Here is a 19,343-nt window from a genome sequence, read left to right as displayed (position 1 = left end):
AGCAAATGAGCAAAAGGTCACATTAGGGAATCAGCAAACTAAAGCCTTAAATCTAAGGTGGATAACTCCATTTTCCTCAACTAAAATAGTGGGTTGGATAATGCTTTTATAAGAGATACTGTACATTTTGTGTACACAGCACACTATGTTTAACACATTTTATTATACACAGTATACAGACTACAAACAGATTTAGGACTCTGGAACCTAAGAGGTAGGAAAACCTCCAGGCTATTTCCTCAAATGACTAATATAGCCAAAAGGAAAAAGAAAAGGGGGGGGGGGTGTTGGGAAAGACACAAACCGATAGCACATTTAGAATTTGAACACAAAATGAGAAGATATTTATTTTCATAAAGCCTTGGTGGGAATACATCCCAGGGATAATATGGCCTCTGGTTTTTCCTGTAGTTCTACAGATCACGGGCAGATCACCAAAAGCTAATTGTTCAAAAGAGGAAATAGCGGCTACCTGTACCCTAGGGCTTCTGATACAAGCAGCAACTCCATAGTCATCAAAACTGTTGTTCCCAACACAGCTTAGCAACATGGGTCCATGATAGCGTATGTACTGAAACATAACCACTGGAAGTTCTTACTGAATCAGAAAGTCATGCAATTATAGGATAGGCCACTTAGAACATATGAAAGAGGACTGTCCCTATGCAAAGGGTTCACAATCTCAACTGGTCCTTTAAAATTGCAAATAATGTTAGAAAAAAAATGTTAGAGTAACATTAAAACAAACAACTCAAATATGAAAATATATATATATATATATATTACAATTATAACTATTGGAGGCTTTTCTTTTAGGTAAGGTTTTCAGAAAACCCAGGGATAGATTTTATATCACAAAAAGGTCCATATCGCCCAAAAATATCTTTTGATTGGACAGTAAAATAGTATTTGTTAGAGGATAAAAATTGAGATAAAGTACAGGCCATAGGGAGTGGTAAAGCTTTAATTTCTCCAATTTTCTTCCAAATCAGCTTATTATTAGGGCTTTCGTGGCAGAGGAAGAGGTGATAGCTTTCCACAGGAGCACACTTGGGATTGATTTTGGTAATATTCCAAGTAAGAGCAATGCCCTTGGGTTTCAGCACCCGTTTTACTTTGAGCTCAGGCTTCTGGGGAGGAAGTGTGTCTCGAATTTTGTCTACCAGCTCAGGTAGTAGTGGTGGTGGTTCTGGGAGAGGTGGCAGGTGCTCAAAGGACTCTGGAACCTAAAAACACATTTGTAGAAGAGTTTAGCGAGCTGGTTTGGTGGGTATTGACTATTTTAATATGGTCAATTGCAGTTGTACAAATATATATTTCTCAATCCTCAATCCAATTATCAAATAATAAGAACACAAGGATGCTTCAGGAATATGTGAGGTCTACAAAGAAGAAATATAAATGGCCAACAGACACATTAAAAGATGCTCAATGTCATTAGTGGTTTTGTTGTTGTTGGGTGCCGTCAGTTAGATTCTGACTCATAAAGACCCTATAGGACAGGGTAGAACTGCCCCCCTAGGCCTTCTAAGGCTGTAATCTTTATGGAAGCAGACTGCCACATCTTTTTCCCACATAGCTACTGATGGGTCAAATCACCGACCTTTTGGTTAGCAGCCAAGTGCTTTAACCACTGCACCACCAGGGCTCCTTCATTAGTGGTTACCAAAAAAATCAAAGCCATTGCCGTTGAGTTGATTTTGACTCATAGCGACCCTACAGGACAGAGTAGAACTGCCCCATAAGGTTTTCAAGGAGCAGCTGGTGGATTTAAACTGCCGACCTTTTGGTTAGTAGCCAACCTTTTAACCACTGCGCCACCAGGGCTCCTCATTAGTGGTTTGGGAGATGTAAATCAAAACCACAATGAGTTACCACTTCACATGTACAAGGTGGCTATAATAAAAAATATATTAAAAAAAATGTTGACAAGGATGTGGAGAAACTGGTGTAGGAATGCAAAATATGGTTTAGCTGCTGTGGAAAACAGTTTGGGGATTCCTCAGAAAGTTAAATATAGAACTACCATACATGTGATTCCTTTAATTCCACTCCTAGGTATATACCCAAAAGAACTGAAAACAGGTACTCATTCCTGCACATGCATGTTCATAGTAACATTACTGACAATAGTCAAAAATGGAAACAAACCAAATGTTGATTAATGGATGAATGAATAAACCCTGTGGTATATACAAATGCTGGAATGTTATTCAGCATGAAAAGGAACGAAGTACTGACACATGCTACAATGTGGGTGCACCTTCAAATCATTATGCTAAGTGAAAGAAGCTAGACACACATATTGTATAACTACATTACATGAAATATCAGGTAGAGATAAATCCATAGAGTGAGAATGCACATGGGGGTGTTGCCAAGGGTTGGGGGGAGGGAAGAGAGTGGGAAGAAACTGCTTAATGGGTATGGGGCTTTACTTTGGAGTGAAGGAAATATTTTGGAACTAGATAGAGGTGGTGGTTGCACAACCATGTGAATGTACAAACTGTCAATGAGTTGTTCACTTTAAAGTGGTTAATTTCATGTTACGTGAATTTCACCTCAACAAATTCTTAAAAAAAAAAAAAAAGGAGACTGGATCCAGTCTTTTTAAGCATGAGCTTCTTCTGCAGTTAAGATTTCTACGCTCTGGAATATCCCAAATTTAGAATGGGTGAGGTCCCAGGCATTCTGGGAAAATATTCCATCTCATTTCCAAATAGTGTTCCCAAAATGTGGTAATTGACATGACAAGTGACAGTGTACGAGGGTACTCATTTCCTTACACCTTCATCAACAATGGCCATTACCCTTAAAACAGAATTCTTTTCTAATTTTTCAGGCAAAAAATAGTTTTTCTGCTTTTACTTTTTTTTTTTAAGTTTCTGGAAAATTCAACTGAATTCCTTTAATTGTGTGAATGGGCAGACTCACAATAGCACATTTTGAAAGCATATTAAAGTACCTTCTAAGCTGAACCGTGACCCAAATGTTTCTTCAAGAATAACACTGGAATGAATTTCCCTTACAGAACATCTCATAGAAGTACCTGGGCTGCAATTTGTGCCACTGGAGTTGTCTCTTTTGAGTTTAAAACAGCTTTCGAAGGTGACTCCACAGAGGAGACTGGATTTTCTGTGAATACAAGGTTTTAAGAAGTAAAATTTTTCTGCAACAATCCATTTCATAGCCTCTTTAAGCAAGGAATAGTTTATGTCTCGGGTGGTAATAAAATGTGAACTGAAATTACCAAATTGTGAAATGTGAAGATACATTCTGATAAATATTCAAGACCCAAAAGTTCCAAATATAGAGAATTTTCCTTATTTAATGTGACAAAAATTTCCCTATCAGAGAAAACTCTCAGTCATTACGCCTTTAGGAACGAGGTGCTACTACACACGGGAGGGGGATCCCTGGTCAGTGGTTTCAAAGGTGAGTTCTGTTCTGTTAGGCTGACAAGTAGTAGCCACAAACACAGAGCTGTTTTTAATCATGTGTGAAAAGTGATACACACAAATCCTGGGAATTCGAAGTAAAAGTCATGTAGGCTGGAGCTAAATAAATCTATACCGATAAGGTTTGTGTTAACCTGGAGAGAATTAGGTATAAATTATGGATTGGGTGAAGTTTTTTCCAATGTCAATGTCTTGCAAATATTTTTGTCTTTATAACTGTGCAATGGATACTTCGGTGCTTTGTGTTCGCAAAACAACAGATTCTTCGCTGTGATATGCACATGTGGACACATATTTATCCTTGTAAATATTTATATTATAAAAATGATTTTAAAAGCTTGTTTTAAATGAACTTTACAGAGATATAATTTACACAGAGTAAAATGCACCCATTTTAAGTGTATATTACGCTGGGCAAGGGAGGGGAGGAAGGGACAGAAAGGAAAGGAAGGAGAAAGGAAGAAAGGAGATGGGGAAGACAAAAAATATGGGCGGAAGGGAAAAAAGAGGGTGCATACTAAGTTGAGAATGGTTTGAAAACAACTGGAAAGAGTATATATAGGAAATGGTAAGAAAAGGGGGTCCCCATTAGCAAGTAGTTTAAACTGTATTTGGAAAGTAGAAGTTTGAACATAGTAAATATAATTTTAAGTCCACTATGTGCCCAGTGTGTCTAATATACATTATGGTCTCCTGAAATGAAATGTTTATCATTTTTTTTTTCTTTTGACTGACAAGGATAATCAAAATTCTGCACTGTGTTTCAATGTTAATCTATTAGTCACTATACTAGTAAAGAAAGATCTTTCTTAAAATTTTATTTTTTTTGAGAATATACACAGCAGAACATAAAAGACTTTTTTTTCAAAGAGGTAATGACTTTATGCTTTTAATTCTAAGAAGGTCTGTAGCCTTTTTATACTGGTGGAATCTATCAGAACTAGTTCAGTGAAATCATAATCTGAAGGCTCATCATCAGACAAGAGGTGATACAACCAACCTCCTTTAAATTTTCAAGTGAACAGTTTTCTACAAAAAAACATATTCTAACAAATATAATTTCCCATAACTAACATTCCTTCTTTCAAGGTAATAAGTCAATAATAATAAAAAAAAAAAAGCCCTTGGTAAATTACAACAGGCTAAGACAGAATCCCAACTTTCTGACAGGAGGAAAAAAAAAAAAAACAACAAAAAACAGGACTTTCATTCCAACCTGGTTAATAGCTTATATCTTCAGTGTCACCAATGTCAATGTCTTATAAATATTCTCTGTCTTTTATCCTTACCTGTATAAAAATGTGTGACAGCTACTTTAGTGCTTTGTATTCTCAAAGCGACAGCACAGTTCCCCATTATTTTAAGCTTCTTCATTAAACTGCTAGGTGAAAACTGTGGCCTCTGGTTTTAAATTAAATTTAACCATTTCAGGGTTCAATTATTTTCTTCTTTGATTTTTTTTTTTTTGGATACCATGCATTTTCATTAATGGAAGCATGCTGAGTCATGGAATGTGTTTAAATTTTTGGTGGTAATATGGATTTTGAGAAATATTATCTGGTACTACCTGGTTAAAAAAATTAAGGTTCTCGAACCCCATAATTAGCGGTCACCTGTCTTTACCACTGGATCTTGGTTGCTGATGGTTTTTGTGGCGCCTTCCATTAGGTTACATGAGGAACCTCTGGTTTTCCAAATATGACACACATAAAACAAAACAAAACCAAACCCAGCAGGGCTCCTTAACGATCACACCTGCCCGTTGTTGTCAAGTCAATTCCAACTCATAGTGACCCTAGAGGACAGAGTAGAACTGCCCCATAGAGTTTCCAAGGCTGTAATCTTTACAGAAGCAGATTGCCACATCTTTCTCCTGCAGAGCAGCTGGTAGGTTTAAACCGCCAACCTTGTAGTGAGCAGCCGAGCGCTCATAACCACTAAGCCACCAAAGCTCCTAACTATCAAACAGGAAACCACAAATATGTTTACAAGGCTTATCGAGGGTACAAAAGCCAAAAGAGACTAAATTTTTATAAAGTCACACTTCCTGGTTGCACTACCTTACTTGCAAACCCCAGCTATTTTGCTTTAACTAACATTTCTTTTGCCTTTTGCTGTTATGCAAGTCCCCACTGGAGGGCAGTAAATTCTTTCAGTGGTACAAGTATACTACCAAAGAACCTGAGAGAGCTGGGAAAAGTGGGTGATAAACTGTAATGGACTATGGTCCTACCATGGACCATGAAGGAGTGTGGGGGTTATTATATTTAATTTGCACAACGCTAAATCAAATATGCATACTATAGAAAGGTTGGGGGGAGCAGTACTTATAAAAAAAACAAATTCCCACCCTCCCAGAGATTATTAAGCCTTTGGTGTTTGACTTCCCAGGTTCTTTGCTACATTATTTGCCTGTGTGGACATACTCACTTATCCAGAGAAATATTTATATCACTAAAAACGATTTTAAAAGTTTGTATTTCCTACATGAACTTTACAGAGATACAATTTACATAAAGTACCCATTTTAAGCATACAGATCTTTGTGATTTCATGAATCTATACACCTAAGAAACTATCAACAAAATCAAATATTTCTTTCACCCCCAGAAGTTCTTTAGTATCCCTTCTCAGTCAATTCCCATCTCACCTCTGGTTCCATAAAACCAGGGATCTGTTGTCACTAAGATTAGATTTACCTTTTGCAGTGTTCTACATAAACAAAATCATACAGTCTGTACAATTGTTTTGCCCAGCATACTACTGAGATTCATCCATGTTGTTGCATATACCAATATTTCACTCATTCTTATTGTTGAGTAGTATTCAGTTGTATGGATATGCCAAAATTTATTTATTCATTCATTTCTCGATGGACTTGTTCTCCCTGCCGCCCCTCCCCGCACTGAGTACAACTATAAAGGCTGGAAATACTGCAAGAGGCAACCCAAGGAAAATTCTGGAAGGTGAAATGAGGAAGGTGGACTGTTTGGGGAACTCAGGACTAGAGGAACAACATAGCAAAAGGGCATTTTATACCCCCCACCCACACAACAGAAGGTGACCTAGGCCTAGAGTTTCCCAACCCTCAACCTAATAGCAGGCCCAGGTAGGCTTATTTCTCCCACAGACTGAAGAGTAGTTCCACAGACAATACCAGATGAGCACTGGCAAAAGAGACCAACTGAATACCCTGCTGAAAATAAATAGCCAAGGTAAGCACTCTCCTTCCACGCCGGGCCCCAGGGTAAGCACTCTCCTTCCACGCCGGGCCCCAGGGTAAGCACTCTCCTTCCACGCCGGGCCCCAGGGTAAGCACTCTCCTTCCACGCCGGGCCCCAGGGTAAGCACTCTCCTTCCACGCCGGGCCCCAGGGTAAGCACTCTCCTTCCACGCCGGGCCCCAGGGTAGGCACTCTCCTTCCACGCCAGGCTTGAGACTCTCTTCCCCCATCAAAAGACACAGGGCAGATGAGCAGCAACAGCAAGGGGATCCTGCTACAAGTGCCCACCCTGGGAAGCACTTTCCTTTCTCACTAAGCCTGAAACTCTTCTCCACAGCAGGCAGTAGGGAGAGGAGAAAAACTGGCAAGGGATCCTGCCACAAACAGCACCAGATCTGGGAAGTAGCCTTTGTCCCCTTGGGTTGCAAACTCTAGAGGCATGAGGTGGCCTGTCCTTGAGAAGCTCCTTCTTCCTTCTCAGATAGCACCAACAGAGATCAGTGGGAACCCCAGCAGCGTCAGATAAACCAAGCAGACCAAAAGAGCATGGGAAAGGTTTTGAAAACTAAATTGTCATTGGAACTACAACCCATAAAACTAACCTAAACATGATGATTGCTATTAAAAGAACAGACTGAAACAGGACTTAGAATCTTCTAACATAATAGATAAAATGTCCAGAAGACATTAGAAAATCACCTGTCATACCAAGAGCCAGGAAAACCACAACTTAAATGAGAAAAGACAATCAATGGATGCTGACACCAATCTGAATCAAATGTTGGGATTATCTGATAAGGATTTTAAAGCAGCCATCATAAAAATGCTTCAACAAGCATTACAAATTGTCTTGAAACAAATTAAAAAAAAAATCAAAATTTCACCAAAGAAATGGAAGTTATAGAACTCAGAAATACAATAAAAGGAATACAAAAACTTTCTGGCTTAAGTATTACAATCCTAGGTATGGCAGAGTGGAAGTGACAGAGGACAGAATCAGTGAATCTGAGGACAGATCAATAGAATTTACCTCATCTGAACAACAGAAAATGAATTAAATAAAAAAGACATCCCCAGGGAGCTGCATGACAATAACAAAATATGCAACATTCATATAACTGGAATCCCAAAAGGAAAGGAGAAAAATTGGGACTAAAAGAATATTCAAAGAAACAATAGCTGAAAATGTCCCAAATTTGGTGAAAGACATACACATACAGATTTAAGAAGCCTCGATAAGATAAGCCTAACGAAATCCAAGCCACCACACATCATAATTAAACTTCTGAAAATGAAAGACAAAGAAGAAATCTTTGAAAGTCACCAGAGCAGAAATGACATACTTACCTACAGGGAAACACCATTTTGAGTTACAGCAGATTTCTCATCTGAAACTATGGAGGACAGAAGTGGCATGACATTTTTCATGTGTAGAACAAAAAAGAAAACGCTGTAAACCATAAATTCTATATCTGGTGAAACTATCATTCAGGAATAAAGGGGGAGATAAAGACATTCTCAGATGAGGGAAACTAAAAGAATTTGTCTTTAGTAGACCTACACTGCTATATTTAAAGAATGACTACAGAAAGTTTTTCAAACGAAAGAAAATGATAAAAGAAATCCTAGGAGCATGAAAAAGGAAGAATGGACAGAAAGAGGAGAAATATGGGTATATATGATAGACTTTCCTTCTCCTTATAAGTTTTATAAATATTTGATTATTGACAAAAAAATTATACCACCCCCTGATACTCAACGTAATGATATCTAAGAGTGGAAAGTAAAGGGACCCAAATGGAAGCAAGGTTTCCACACTTCACTTAACGCTTTGGTGACTCAATTATTTTCTGCTTTGAATTTTGTGTTGACCATGTGTTTTCATTAATGGAAGCACACTGAATTATTGAGTGTGTCTAAATTTTTAGTAGGTAGTATGGATTTTCTCTTCTAGTTCCCTCTCACAAGCCTACCCTCAGTGTTCCTTTCTACATACGATGTACTATTAATTCTGCCCCAGAGTCCCCACCAGGGTATACTGGAACAAATGTGTAACAAATAAAAATTTTCAAAATTTCTATTTTTCCTACCAAAAATTCAGACACCTCGTACAAAACCCTGTAAAAATAATAACTTGTGGCACATGCTCGTTTCTTCAGTTTCAAACAGTCATAAGGGCCCCTGCCTTGCGGCAGCATACTCTATCAGTAGTACAACAGCTTCCCGATAATCTCCAGAGGCTGAAAATATTCATGGTCTCTATATACACTTCAGGGAACAAAAGTGTAAAAGTGGTAAAATGCTGACATCAGTAGACTGTGACAAGTCACATGTACATCCTGTAATACTAACACCAACCATTAAGAAAATACTACACAAAGAGATACAAAAACACCATAGATAAATCAAGATAGAATCCTAAAAAAAAAAAAAAAAGTTCACATAACCCACAGGAAGGAAAGAATAGAGATTCATAATAGTCAAAACTGGAAATAATTCACATGCCCTTCAATGGATGAATGGTTAAACAAAATGTGGTACATCCACACCATGGAATACTTACTAGTCAGCAACAAAAGGGAACAAATTATTGATACATGCAGCAACTTGGATCAATCTTATGGAAATTATTCTGAGTGAAAAACTTATCCCAAATGGTTACATACTGTATAATCTCACTTACATAACATTCTTGGAATAACAAAACTACACAGATGGAACAGATTAAAGATTGCGAATGGCCAAAAAGCACATGAAAAGATGCTCAAAATCATTAGTCATTAGGTAAATGCAAATCAAAACCACAATGACATACCATCCTACACCCACTAGAATGACTATTAAAAAACAAAACAAAACAAAAATAACAAGTGTGGCAAGGATGTGGAGAAATTGAAACCCTCGTTCATTGCTGGTGAGAATGTAAAATGATGCAGATGCTGTGGAAAACAGTTTGCCAGTGCCTTAAAAGTTAAATCTAGAATTACCACAAGATTCAGCAATTCTACTCCTGGGTATGTGCCCAAAAGACTTGAAAGCAGGACACAAACAGATACTTATTCACCAATATTCATTACAGTGTTATTCACAGTAGCCAAAATGTAGACACAATCCAAGTGTTCCTCAGCAGATGAATGGACCAACAAATATATATCCATACAGTGGAATATTATGCACCATATGAAAGAATAAAGTTCTAATATATGCTACAATGTGGATGATCCTTGAAAACATGATCCTACACAAAGCAAAGCTGGGGGAGGAGGGTAACAGAGTTGTGTTTAACGGGTATACAGTTCCTTTTTAGGGAGATGAAAAAGTATTTTGAAACAAATAGTGGTTGGTGATGGTTGCACATTTATGTAGTGATTAATGCCACTGGATTGTATGCTTGACAATGGTTAAAAATGGCAAATTTTATATTGTGTATATTTTAGCACAATAAAAATAAAAAATAAACCAACAACTTAACCACCTCACCACCATTAGAATGGCAAAGATCAAAAAAATGAAAAACAACAGGTGTTGGTAAGGTTGTGGGGGAACTGGAACCCTCATCCATTGCTGATGGGAATGTAAAATGGTGTAGTCACTGTGGCAAACAGTTTGGCAGCTCCTTAAAATGTTGAACATAGAACTACCATATTACCCAGCAACCCCAACCCCAGGTACATACTCAGCAGACATGAAAGGCGGAATGCAAATAGAAACCTGTACACCAAAGTTCATTGCAGCATTTTTCACAACAGTCAAAAGGTGGAAACAACTGAAATGTCCATCAGCAGAGGAATGGATGAACAAAATGTGGTATATCATACAATGGAATATCACTCAGCCATAAAAACAAATAAAACCCTGATGCATGCTACAGCATGGATGAACCTTGAAAATATTATGCAGAATAGAACAAGTCAGTCCCAAAAAGACAAATAATATATGATTTCACTTATATCAAATAAGCAGGTATAGAAACCAAAGATTACTAGTGCTTACCAAGGGTTGAAGGGAGGGGGAGTTTTTGCTTACAGGGCACTGAATTTATGTTAATGGTGGTGGAGTAATTTGGAAAAGGATAACGATAATGGTTGCACAACATGAAGAATGTCATCAATGTCACTGAAACATACATGTAGAATCTGTTGAATTGGCGAATGTTTTGTTGTGTATATTGTCACCACAATCTAAAAAATGTGAAGGAGGAAAAAAAGAATTAACAGCTGGAAAAATTGCAGAGTGAAAAAACAAAACCCAACAACAACAGAAAGCTATTCTCTCATAGTTCTGGAGGCTAGAAGTCTGAAATCAAGCTATCGGCAAGGTTGGTTCATTGTGAGGGGCTCTGAGGAAGGGTCTGTTCCATGCCTCCCTACTAGCTTCCAGTGTTTTCCTACAGTCCTTGGCATTCCTTGGCTTGTAGATGCATCATTCCAATCTCTGCCTCCATATTCACACAGCATTCTTTCCTGTGTGTCTCTGTGTCTCTTCTTCCAAGGACACCAGTCATATTGGATTAGAGCCTACACTACTCTAACCAGTATGACCTCACTTAGTATATCTGTAAAGGCTCTATGACCAAATAAGGTCACATTCATAGGGACCAAGGGTATCTCAGTTATCCAGTGCTGTTATAACAGAAATACCACAAGTGGGTGGCTTTAACTAACATAAATTTATTTTCTCACTGTTTAGGAGGCTAGATGTCTGAATTCAGGGAGCTAGCTCTAGGGGAAGGCTTTCTGCCTCTGTCGGTTCTGGGGGAAGGTCCTTGTTTCTTCCGAGTTTCTGCTCCTGGGCAATTTTTGTGTGGCTTGGCATTTCTCTTCCTCCATCTCTGCTCTCTTGCTTGCTTCTTTAATCTCTTTTATATCTCAAAAGAGATTGACTCAAAATATACCCTAATCCTGCCTCATTAACATAACAAATTTAACCTAATCTTTTTTTTTTTTTTTTTTAATCCTACCTCATTAACAAAACACAACCAATTCACAAATGGGATTATAACCACAGGCAGAGATGAGGATTTATAACACATATTTTTGGGGGGCACAATTCAACCCATAATATTCCACTCTTTGGTCCCCAAAAATTCATGTCCTTGCCACATATAGAACACATTCATCCCATCACATCATCCCAAAAGTCTTAAATCAACTCCAAGTCCAAAATCTCATCTTCTGAATCAACTAAATAAAATATGGGTAAGATTTTAGGTTAGTGGGTTTGGTTTTTTGGTTTCCATCCTGGGGCAAAATTCCTCTTCATCTGTGAACCTGTGAAATCTAGACTACAGGTTATCTGTTTCCGAAGTACAATGGTGGAGTGGGCACAAGGTAGACATTTCCATTACAAATGGGCAAAATTAGAGGAAAAGGGATAACATGCACCAAGAAGTCCAAAACCTAGCAGAACAATTTACATTAGCTTTCTCAAGGCTTGAAAATAATCCTTTGTTTTCTGAGATTATCAGGACAATGGCTCCACCCTCCAGACTCTGGGTGTTGGCCATGCTCTCTGGATTCTGGGTGGAGGCCCCTTAGCCCTGGGCTTCAGCCTCACCTTCCAGGCCCACTGGGAGGGCAACTCTGCTCTCTTGGCTTTGGGCGCCCCCATTCTCCTAGTCCATCTGAAAGGTGACCCCATTCCCTCGGCCCCAGCAGGCCTTATTCTTCTGCTCCTTGGACATGACAACTCCACCCCATCTGCTTTGGGCAGCAGCCCCAGGCCCCTGGCACACCTTAATGGCAGCCCCATACTCCAAGTTGGCGAAGATCCAACTCTTTGAAACCAGGAGTCTGTAGCCCCACCCTTTGAGATCCAGGAGACCATGGCCCCACCCTTTGAAATCCCAGAGGCCATGGCACCACCCTTTGAGACCTAGGCAGCTCTGCTTCCCTTGCATTTTCCAACAGTTCTGCTGATTTCCAAGCTGTTCCAGGGATGGCCCTTTTCTTTTCTTGGAGGGACAACAGATACAGCTCCGTTGGTCTGTTTTCCTGCCCGTCAAATTCCAAGAGGCAGGCAGATTATCTCTTTCTCTGTCCCTTTCAGCCTAAGCTGATGGGTTTTCTGCTGTGGCAGTTGGTGAGATCCATCAGCCACAGGCTTAATATCTTTAACAAGAGTTTGTGTAGCCACATTCTTGGTGAATATCCTAGGACATGTGTCCTTAGTATGGACAACAGAATTTCCAAATCTTTAAGCTCTGTTTTTATTTGCACAGTTCATTTTTAAGACCATCTCTTTCCTCTCACATTTAATGATAAAGGGAAAGGAGAAACCACGCAGACGCTTTAAAATCTTGCTTAGAAGTTTCATTGGCTAGATATCCAAGTTCTTCACTTACAAGTTCTATTTTCCATCAAACATTTGAACATAATTCAGACAAGTTCTTTGCCACTGCATAAAAAGCATCATCCTTCCCCCATTGTTCAATCACGTGTTCATCATTTTCTTTTGAAGCCTCACCCGAAGCACATTTAACATCCACATTCCTATCAACATTCTGTTGCTGGCACCATATGTATTCTCTAAGATGACACATGCAGTCTGTATAGCTCTCCTGACTTCCTTTTGAGCCCTCACCAGAATTCCCTTTGATGTCTATAATTCTAACAATAGCCTCTTCAAGGCAATCTAGGCTTTTACATTAGGCACCTTAAAACTCTTCCAGCCGCTATCATTACCTAATTCCAAAACAACTTCCACATTTTAGGTATATGTTAGAGCAACACCCCACTCATAGTACCAAATTCTTAGTTATCTAGTACTGCTATAACAGAAATACCACAAGTGGATGGCTTTAACAAATAGAAATTCATTTTGTCACAGTTTAGGTGGGTAGAAATCTGAGCTCAGAGCACCAGCTCTAGGGGAAGGCTTTCTCTGTCAGCCCTAGAGGAAGGACTTTGTCTCTTCTGAGCTTCTATTCCTGGGCAATCTTTATGTGGCTTGGCATCTCTCTTCCTCCATCTCTGCTCTCTCACTTGCTTCATTATATCTCAAAAGATTGACTCAAAATATACTAATCTTGCCTCATTAACATAACAAACACAACCTAAACTTCATTAACATAACCTCATCTTGCCTCATTAACACAACACAACCCATTCACAAATAGGGTTATAACCATGGGCAGAGGTTAGGATTTACAACATATATTTTGGGGGGACACAATTCAATCCGTAACAAGGAGTTAGGGCTTCAATTTATCTTTCTAAGGGACACCATCTAACCCATAACAATTTCCTCTTAGCCCTCCCCCAATTCATGCCTTTCCCATGTGAAAAATAAATTCACTCCATCCCAACATCTTCCAAAAGTCTTAATCCATTCCAACCTTAAATCTAAGTGTAAAATCTCACCTAAATAGAATCAAAAGTTCCAAATCTCATCTTCCAAATCAGGTATGGGAAACTCTGGGTATGGTCCGTCTGGAACAAAATTCTTCTCCATCTGTGGGCCCACAAAATCTAGAACACAAGTTATTTGCTCTCAAAGTACAATGGTGGGACAGGCATAGGACAAACATTCCCATTCCAAAAGGGAAGGAAACTGGAAGGAAAAAAGGGCCACAGTTCCCAAGCAAGTCTGAAACACAGCAGGGCAAATACTATTAAGATTTCAAGGACCACGAATAATTTTCTATGCCACAATCTGCCTTTTGGGCCCATAGAAGCCCCAATGGCCCTGGCCTCTGGTCCCCTGGAGAACCCATCAGCCCTTAAAGGCTATGCTGGCCCTGCCCTCCCAGCCTCTGACAGTGGCTTCAACCTATCAACCCAAGGCAGTAGCTCTGCCCTCAGAGCCCTCAGTGGTGGCAGACCCATCCTCTGGACCTGAAACGTGGCCACGACCTCTAGAACCGAGGAGGTGGTGACATTGCTCCACTGGGGCCAGGCCATCTGTCATTTTTCCCTTTTCTTGAAGGATACCCTAATAGCTCTGTCAGCCTGTTTCTTGCGTGTAGGTAGAATCCCAGAAGTCCAAAAGCTTTCCTTCTTTTGTTCCATTTCTGTCTTTTTCAATCCAAGCTAGCAGTGTTTCTGCTGAGATGGTTGATTGGATCAATGTATTTCACACATAATTTCTTTAGCAAAAATTTGTCAAGCCACACCCTTGAAGCTCTCTCCAGAGCATGCTTTCTCATTTTTTTGTTACAGTACAGACAGGCTGAGATTTTCCAAATCTTCAAGTTCTGGTTCCTTTTTGCTTAATAGTTCCTCAATTTATCTCTCTCTTCTCACATGTTACTATAAGCAACAAAGAGAAATCATGCCGTGTCTTCAACACTTTGCATGGAAATCTTCCTAGCTAAATATCCGAGTTCATCACTTATAAGTTCTACTTTCCACAAAGGAGTAGAAAATAATTCAGAAAGTTCTCTGCTACTTAATAACAAGGATCACTTTTCCTCCAATGTTCCAAATATGTGAGGAACATGTTTCCTCATTTCTGTGCTTGCTAGAAGCAGCTTTCATGTTCATATTTCTAGCAACATTGTGTTCATGATAATATATGTATTCACTAAGATGATAGATGTTTTCTCTGCAACTTTCCAAACTTCTGACCACTCATCAAAATCACTGATGCCCATAATTCTACCAAGAGTCTCTTCAAGGCAATCTAGACTTTTACTATCAAGTACCTCAAAATTCTTCCAGCCTCCACCCATTGCTCAAATCCAAAATTATTTCCACATTTTTAGGTATCTGTTACGATATCACCCCACTTCCCAGTACCAAAATCTGTATTAGTTTCCTAGGACTGTCATTAAAAAGCACCACCAACTAGGTGGCTTAAAACAACAGACACGTATTCTCTCACAGTTCTGGACGCTAGAAGTATAAAATCAAGGTGTTGGCAAGGTTGGTTCCTTCTGGGGGGCTCTGAGAAAGGGTCTGTTTCATGCCTCTCTCCTAGCTTCTGGTAATTTTCTACCAATCCTTAGCATTACTTGGCTTGTCAATATATCACTCCAATCTCTGCCTCAGTTGTCGTATATCGTTCTTTCCGGTGTGTCTCTCTCTGTGTCCCTTCAGATAAGGCCACCAATCGTATTGGATTAGGGCTTATCTTACTGCAGCATGACCTCATGTTAACTAATTATATTTACACAGATCCTATTTCCAAATAAGGTCACATTCACAGGTACTAGTGGTTAGGACTTCAACCTATCTTTTTGGGTAGATACAATTCAACCCATAATACCTAGGGATAGGGAAAAAGGTCCAGGTTTGCTCTAACTACACCCTTACTCCAAAGTGGACATTCTATGAAATGGACTCCCATTATCATGAGTTAGCAAGATCTATCTTTCCTACTGCTACATTTTAAACCAAGGCCCCCAAAGTTAGAGGTATGACTTATTTCATTAAGAACTAAATGCTCTGTGTTCTTCCTTTTCATGTTACTGTATCTCAAATACAGTATCATATAATTTAGAAACAATTCAATGGTCTGAATCATTAAAAAGTAACTGATTATTTCATCATGGACCCTAATCCATTTTTCAAATTTATATTTCTAATCATCATCATGAAAGTGGAAATTTAGGGTTTTGTTTTTTTTTCTCTCATCATGAGGTCCCTGGAAGTTCCAATGATTCCAATCTTTGTTTGGGTCCATAATTGAGAGAAGAGAAGGAACTGGAGATACACGTCACATCCTAAATCCTAGTATACACAAATTCCCAAAGCTAATAAATTCAAATGTTTGGTCAAAAGACTACCATAAACATTTAAGTGCAGTTGTTAAGAGATGACTTTATAATTGATTTCCAGCCCCAGAAGACTGCATTTCACGTCTTATTGCTTAAATCTGAGCAAATAGCACTGCTGTCACTCTTCCTATCCATTTTCATGTCACTTCCCAGCTCCCATTCCTGTAAGCATCCTCTCACAGCTGCTATTGTTATGGTTAGGAAAGAATGTGTTGTGCCACAAGAAGGCAAGACAAGAAATTCATAATATTCAGAAAATGGAAACCACCCAGGTGTCCTTCAACAGGAGAATCATTAAACAAACTATGGTATATCCATACCAAGGAATACTACCCAGCAATATAAAGGAACATGGAACAATTTAGATGGTCCTCAAGGGAATTATGCTGAGTGAAAAAACACAATCTCAGAAGGATACATACTGTATGATCCCATTTATATAACACTGGTAAAATAACATAAGTATAAGGAACAGAATAGTGTTGCTATGGTTTAGAAACTGGGGGCAGGAGGTAGGTGTGGCTATAAAAGGGTAGGTAGCAAGGGGGACCTTGTAGTGATGGAACTGTTCTGTAAGTTGATTGTGGTGGCAGTTACATGAATCCACACATGTGATAAAATTACACACACACACACACAGAAATAAACTTCATAAATGGGTCAAATATATTTTCATTTACTACCCTTCCTTCTCTCAGAAAAAAATTTTTTTTAATTTTACCTGTGTTGCAGTTGGGTAAGCCTTCTTTCGTCAGATCAATTACAGAATCAAGTTTTTTCTTCTCTATACCCTGAAAAGTTATTGTTAAAAAAATAAGGTTTTGCCTCAATAGCAGTAATGGTTTTAAAAAAACAAAACACACATAATCTGTAATTACCATTTAGAGGCTTGAAAATGAACACTGCATATATTTCTTATGGTTTAATTTAACCCCGTAATGAAAGAGAAGCTCTTATACTGTATGGTTTCTGAGAATATAACTGAGCAAAGTCTAAATGAATTAATTTGGTAAAAAAGTATGGCTGTGAAGTATATTTATCATTAGCAGTTTTCTTTTTAATATGTAAGTTCGACTGGAACCTGGTTATGCTGGCAACTAGTCAGACATTAATTTCCCAGAGAATGAATCTCCCAAGGAATGAATGACAAAGCTAAGAGATCCAGCATATAGAACACGGAAGTTCTCAGAACTAACATAGTCAAACAAAGGATATTCAGAGACAATATTTATTACCCACCATAACATCCACTTCAGCATCAGGTGAATTGTTAGAATTTCCTGATGTAATTTTTCTAGTATCTAAAAGAAAATGATTAAAATATAAACACATTTAATAAGTTTGTTAGACTATTAAATATTTATGAACTTTGTAATGAATGCTGAAACTCAATAAGGATGGCGATGGTAACTGTAAATTATATAACCATAAAAAATATCTCAATTGACTTTACCTACTCCAATTAGAAAATGAAAATCTAATTTTGGTTCAAAAGATTTTTCAAAAATACTTTTCTCTCTATCAACTTACAATTATATTAACTCTTTTGAAAATCTATTTGGAAGTTAATTAGCATTTGAGAAAATTGGAAATATATACATTTTTAAATTAACAATCATTAGACCAGACTGCCTGAGTTGGCTGAGGAGCAGTCTTCCTGGAACCGGTAGGAAAAAAAAAAAAAGGAAGCCTCTGATAAATGCCTAATATGCTCTGTAACAGATTTAGGCTTCACAGTCCTAAGTCTAAACCTTGGGGGAAATTAAGTAGCTACATGAGCGGAAGCAATACTTTCTGAAATTAAGATGCAAACACTCTAACATGCTGAAAAATCAAATGGAAATGGGGAATTTTGGCTGAGAAATTATGAGCCAAAAAGATGGCTATTTTAAGAGAAAAGAAATGCATCATTGCAAAACCAAGATTAAAGTTGTTTACGTAAGTGTGACAAGACAGAAATTTTAAAAAGTATTAAAAAAAAGCAAAAGTTAAAAGTTATCAAAGATTCTAAAGAACAGTCAAAACATTATATCTTAAATAGACTACAACATAGCTTAATAGATTTAAAAAAAAGACAAACTACCACTACTACCAACAGAAGGCCTGAAAAAACAAAAATAATATACAGGCAGTCCATAGGTTATGAATATCTGACTTATGGACAACTCATACATGCCGCCCTTTAATGTTGTATAAATTTGCCCACTTTGAAAAGATTAAACCAATCCCTACTCGCAACAAATTGTTCATCACAATCCCCTTCACTGGCTGCATGTGCAGATTTCAAATCACTGAAAAGGCTTGGAACCTTTTCTTGCACTAAAGTACATGCAAGGCTAAATAAGAACCATATACACCTATTCAAACTGACCTACAAATTCAACTTAAAGACACAGTCAGGAACAGAGAGCATTCATAACCTGGGGACTGCCTGTACATAAAAAAATCAACTAGCTTTATAACTTGTAAAGCCATTAAACAGTAAAGAAACAAAAGATCATAAACTGATAAAACAAAAGAATAAAAAGAATCTTCAGTTATATTAAATTATATTATTCACATAACAATACAGAAATAAATCAGAACATTTTAAAAAGTAGAATTAAGTTTATTTTCTTAAAATACATTACTTGATTCTCTATTTCAAACACTGATTTGAGGCTTTCTAATTTGATAGATCATATTATAATCAACTGAAGATACCTGTTGGATTCGATGCTACTGAAGTTGTCAAATTAGGGCTTTCCACGGAAATCAACATAACATCATCATTGTTACTAAAATAATAAAAAATAAAAATAATAAACTAAAACACGCAGTAACAGGTTTCAACATGCAATCAATGGAAAGAATTCTCCTGACAACATTTTATAACTGACATATTTTAATAGAACAATTGAAGGGCATATGTTGGTTAAGGTTATGTGTCAACTTTGCTAGGCCA

The 19,343-nt window shown here is 38.0% G+C and overlaps 1 protein-coding gene across 1 annotated transcript in view; it reads right to left on the bottom strand.

Annotated features, from left to right (window-relative positions):
* Window positions 1-805: 805 nt before the first annotated feature.
* Window positions 806-19,343, bottom strand: part of ATF7IP2 (activating transcription factor 7 interacting protein 2) — a 72,329-nt gene continuing 53,791 nt past the window's right edge. The window contains exons 7-11 of the mRNA XM_049904257.1: window positions 19,103-19,176; window positions 17,639-17,700; window positions 17,121-17,190; window positions 3,050-3,135; window positions 806-1,226 (exon numbers count right to left, since the gene is read on the bottom strand). Of these exons, the coding sequence (XP_049760214.1) occupies window positions 813-1,226; window positions 3,050-3,135; window positions 17,121-17,190; window positions 17,639-17,700; window positions 19,103-19,176 (706 nt within the window). The 3' untranslated portion in view covers window positions 806-812. The remainder of the gene's footprint in view (window positions 1,227-3,049; window positions 3,136-17,120; window positions 17,191-17,638; window positions 17,701-19,102; window positions 19,177-19,343) is intronic.

The sequence above is a fragment of the Elephas maximus genome, chromosome 12 (assembly GCF_024166365.1).
Source record: "Elephas maximus indicus isolate mEleMax1 chromosome 12, mEleMax1 primary haplotype, whole genome shotgun sequence".
NCBI lineage: Eukaryota > Metazoa > Chordata > Mammalia > Proboscidea > Elephantidae > Elephas > Elephas maximus.
Note: the sequence above shows the minus strand (reverse complement) of the source record. Positions and strands in the feature narration are given on the sequence as shown.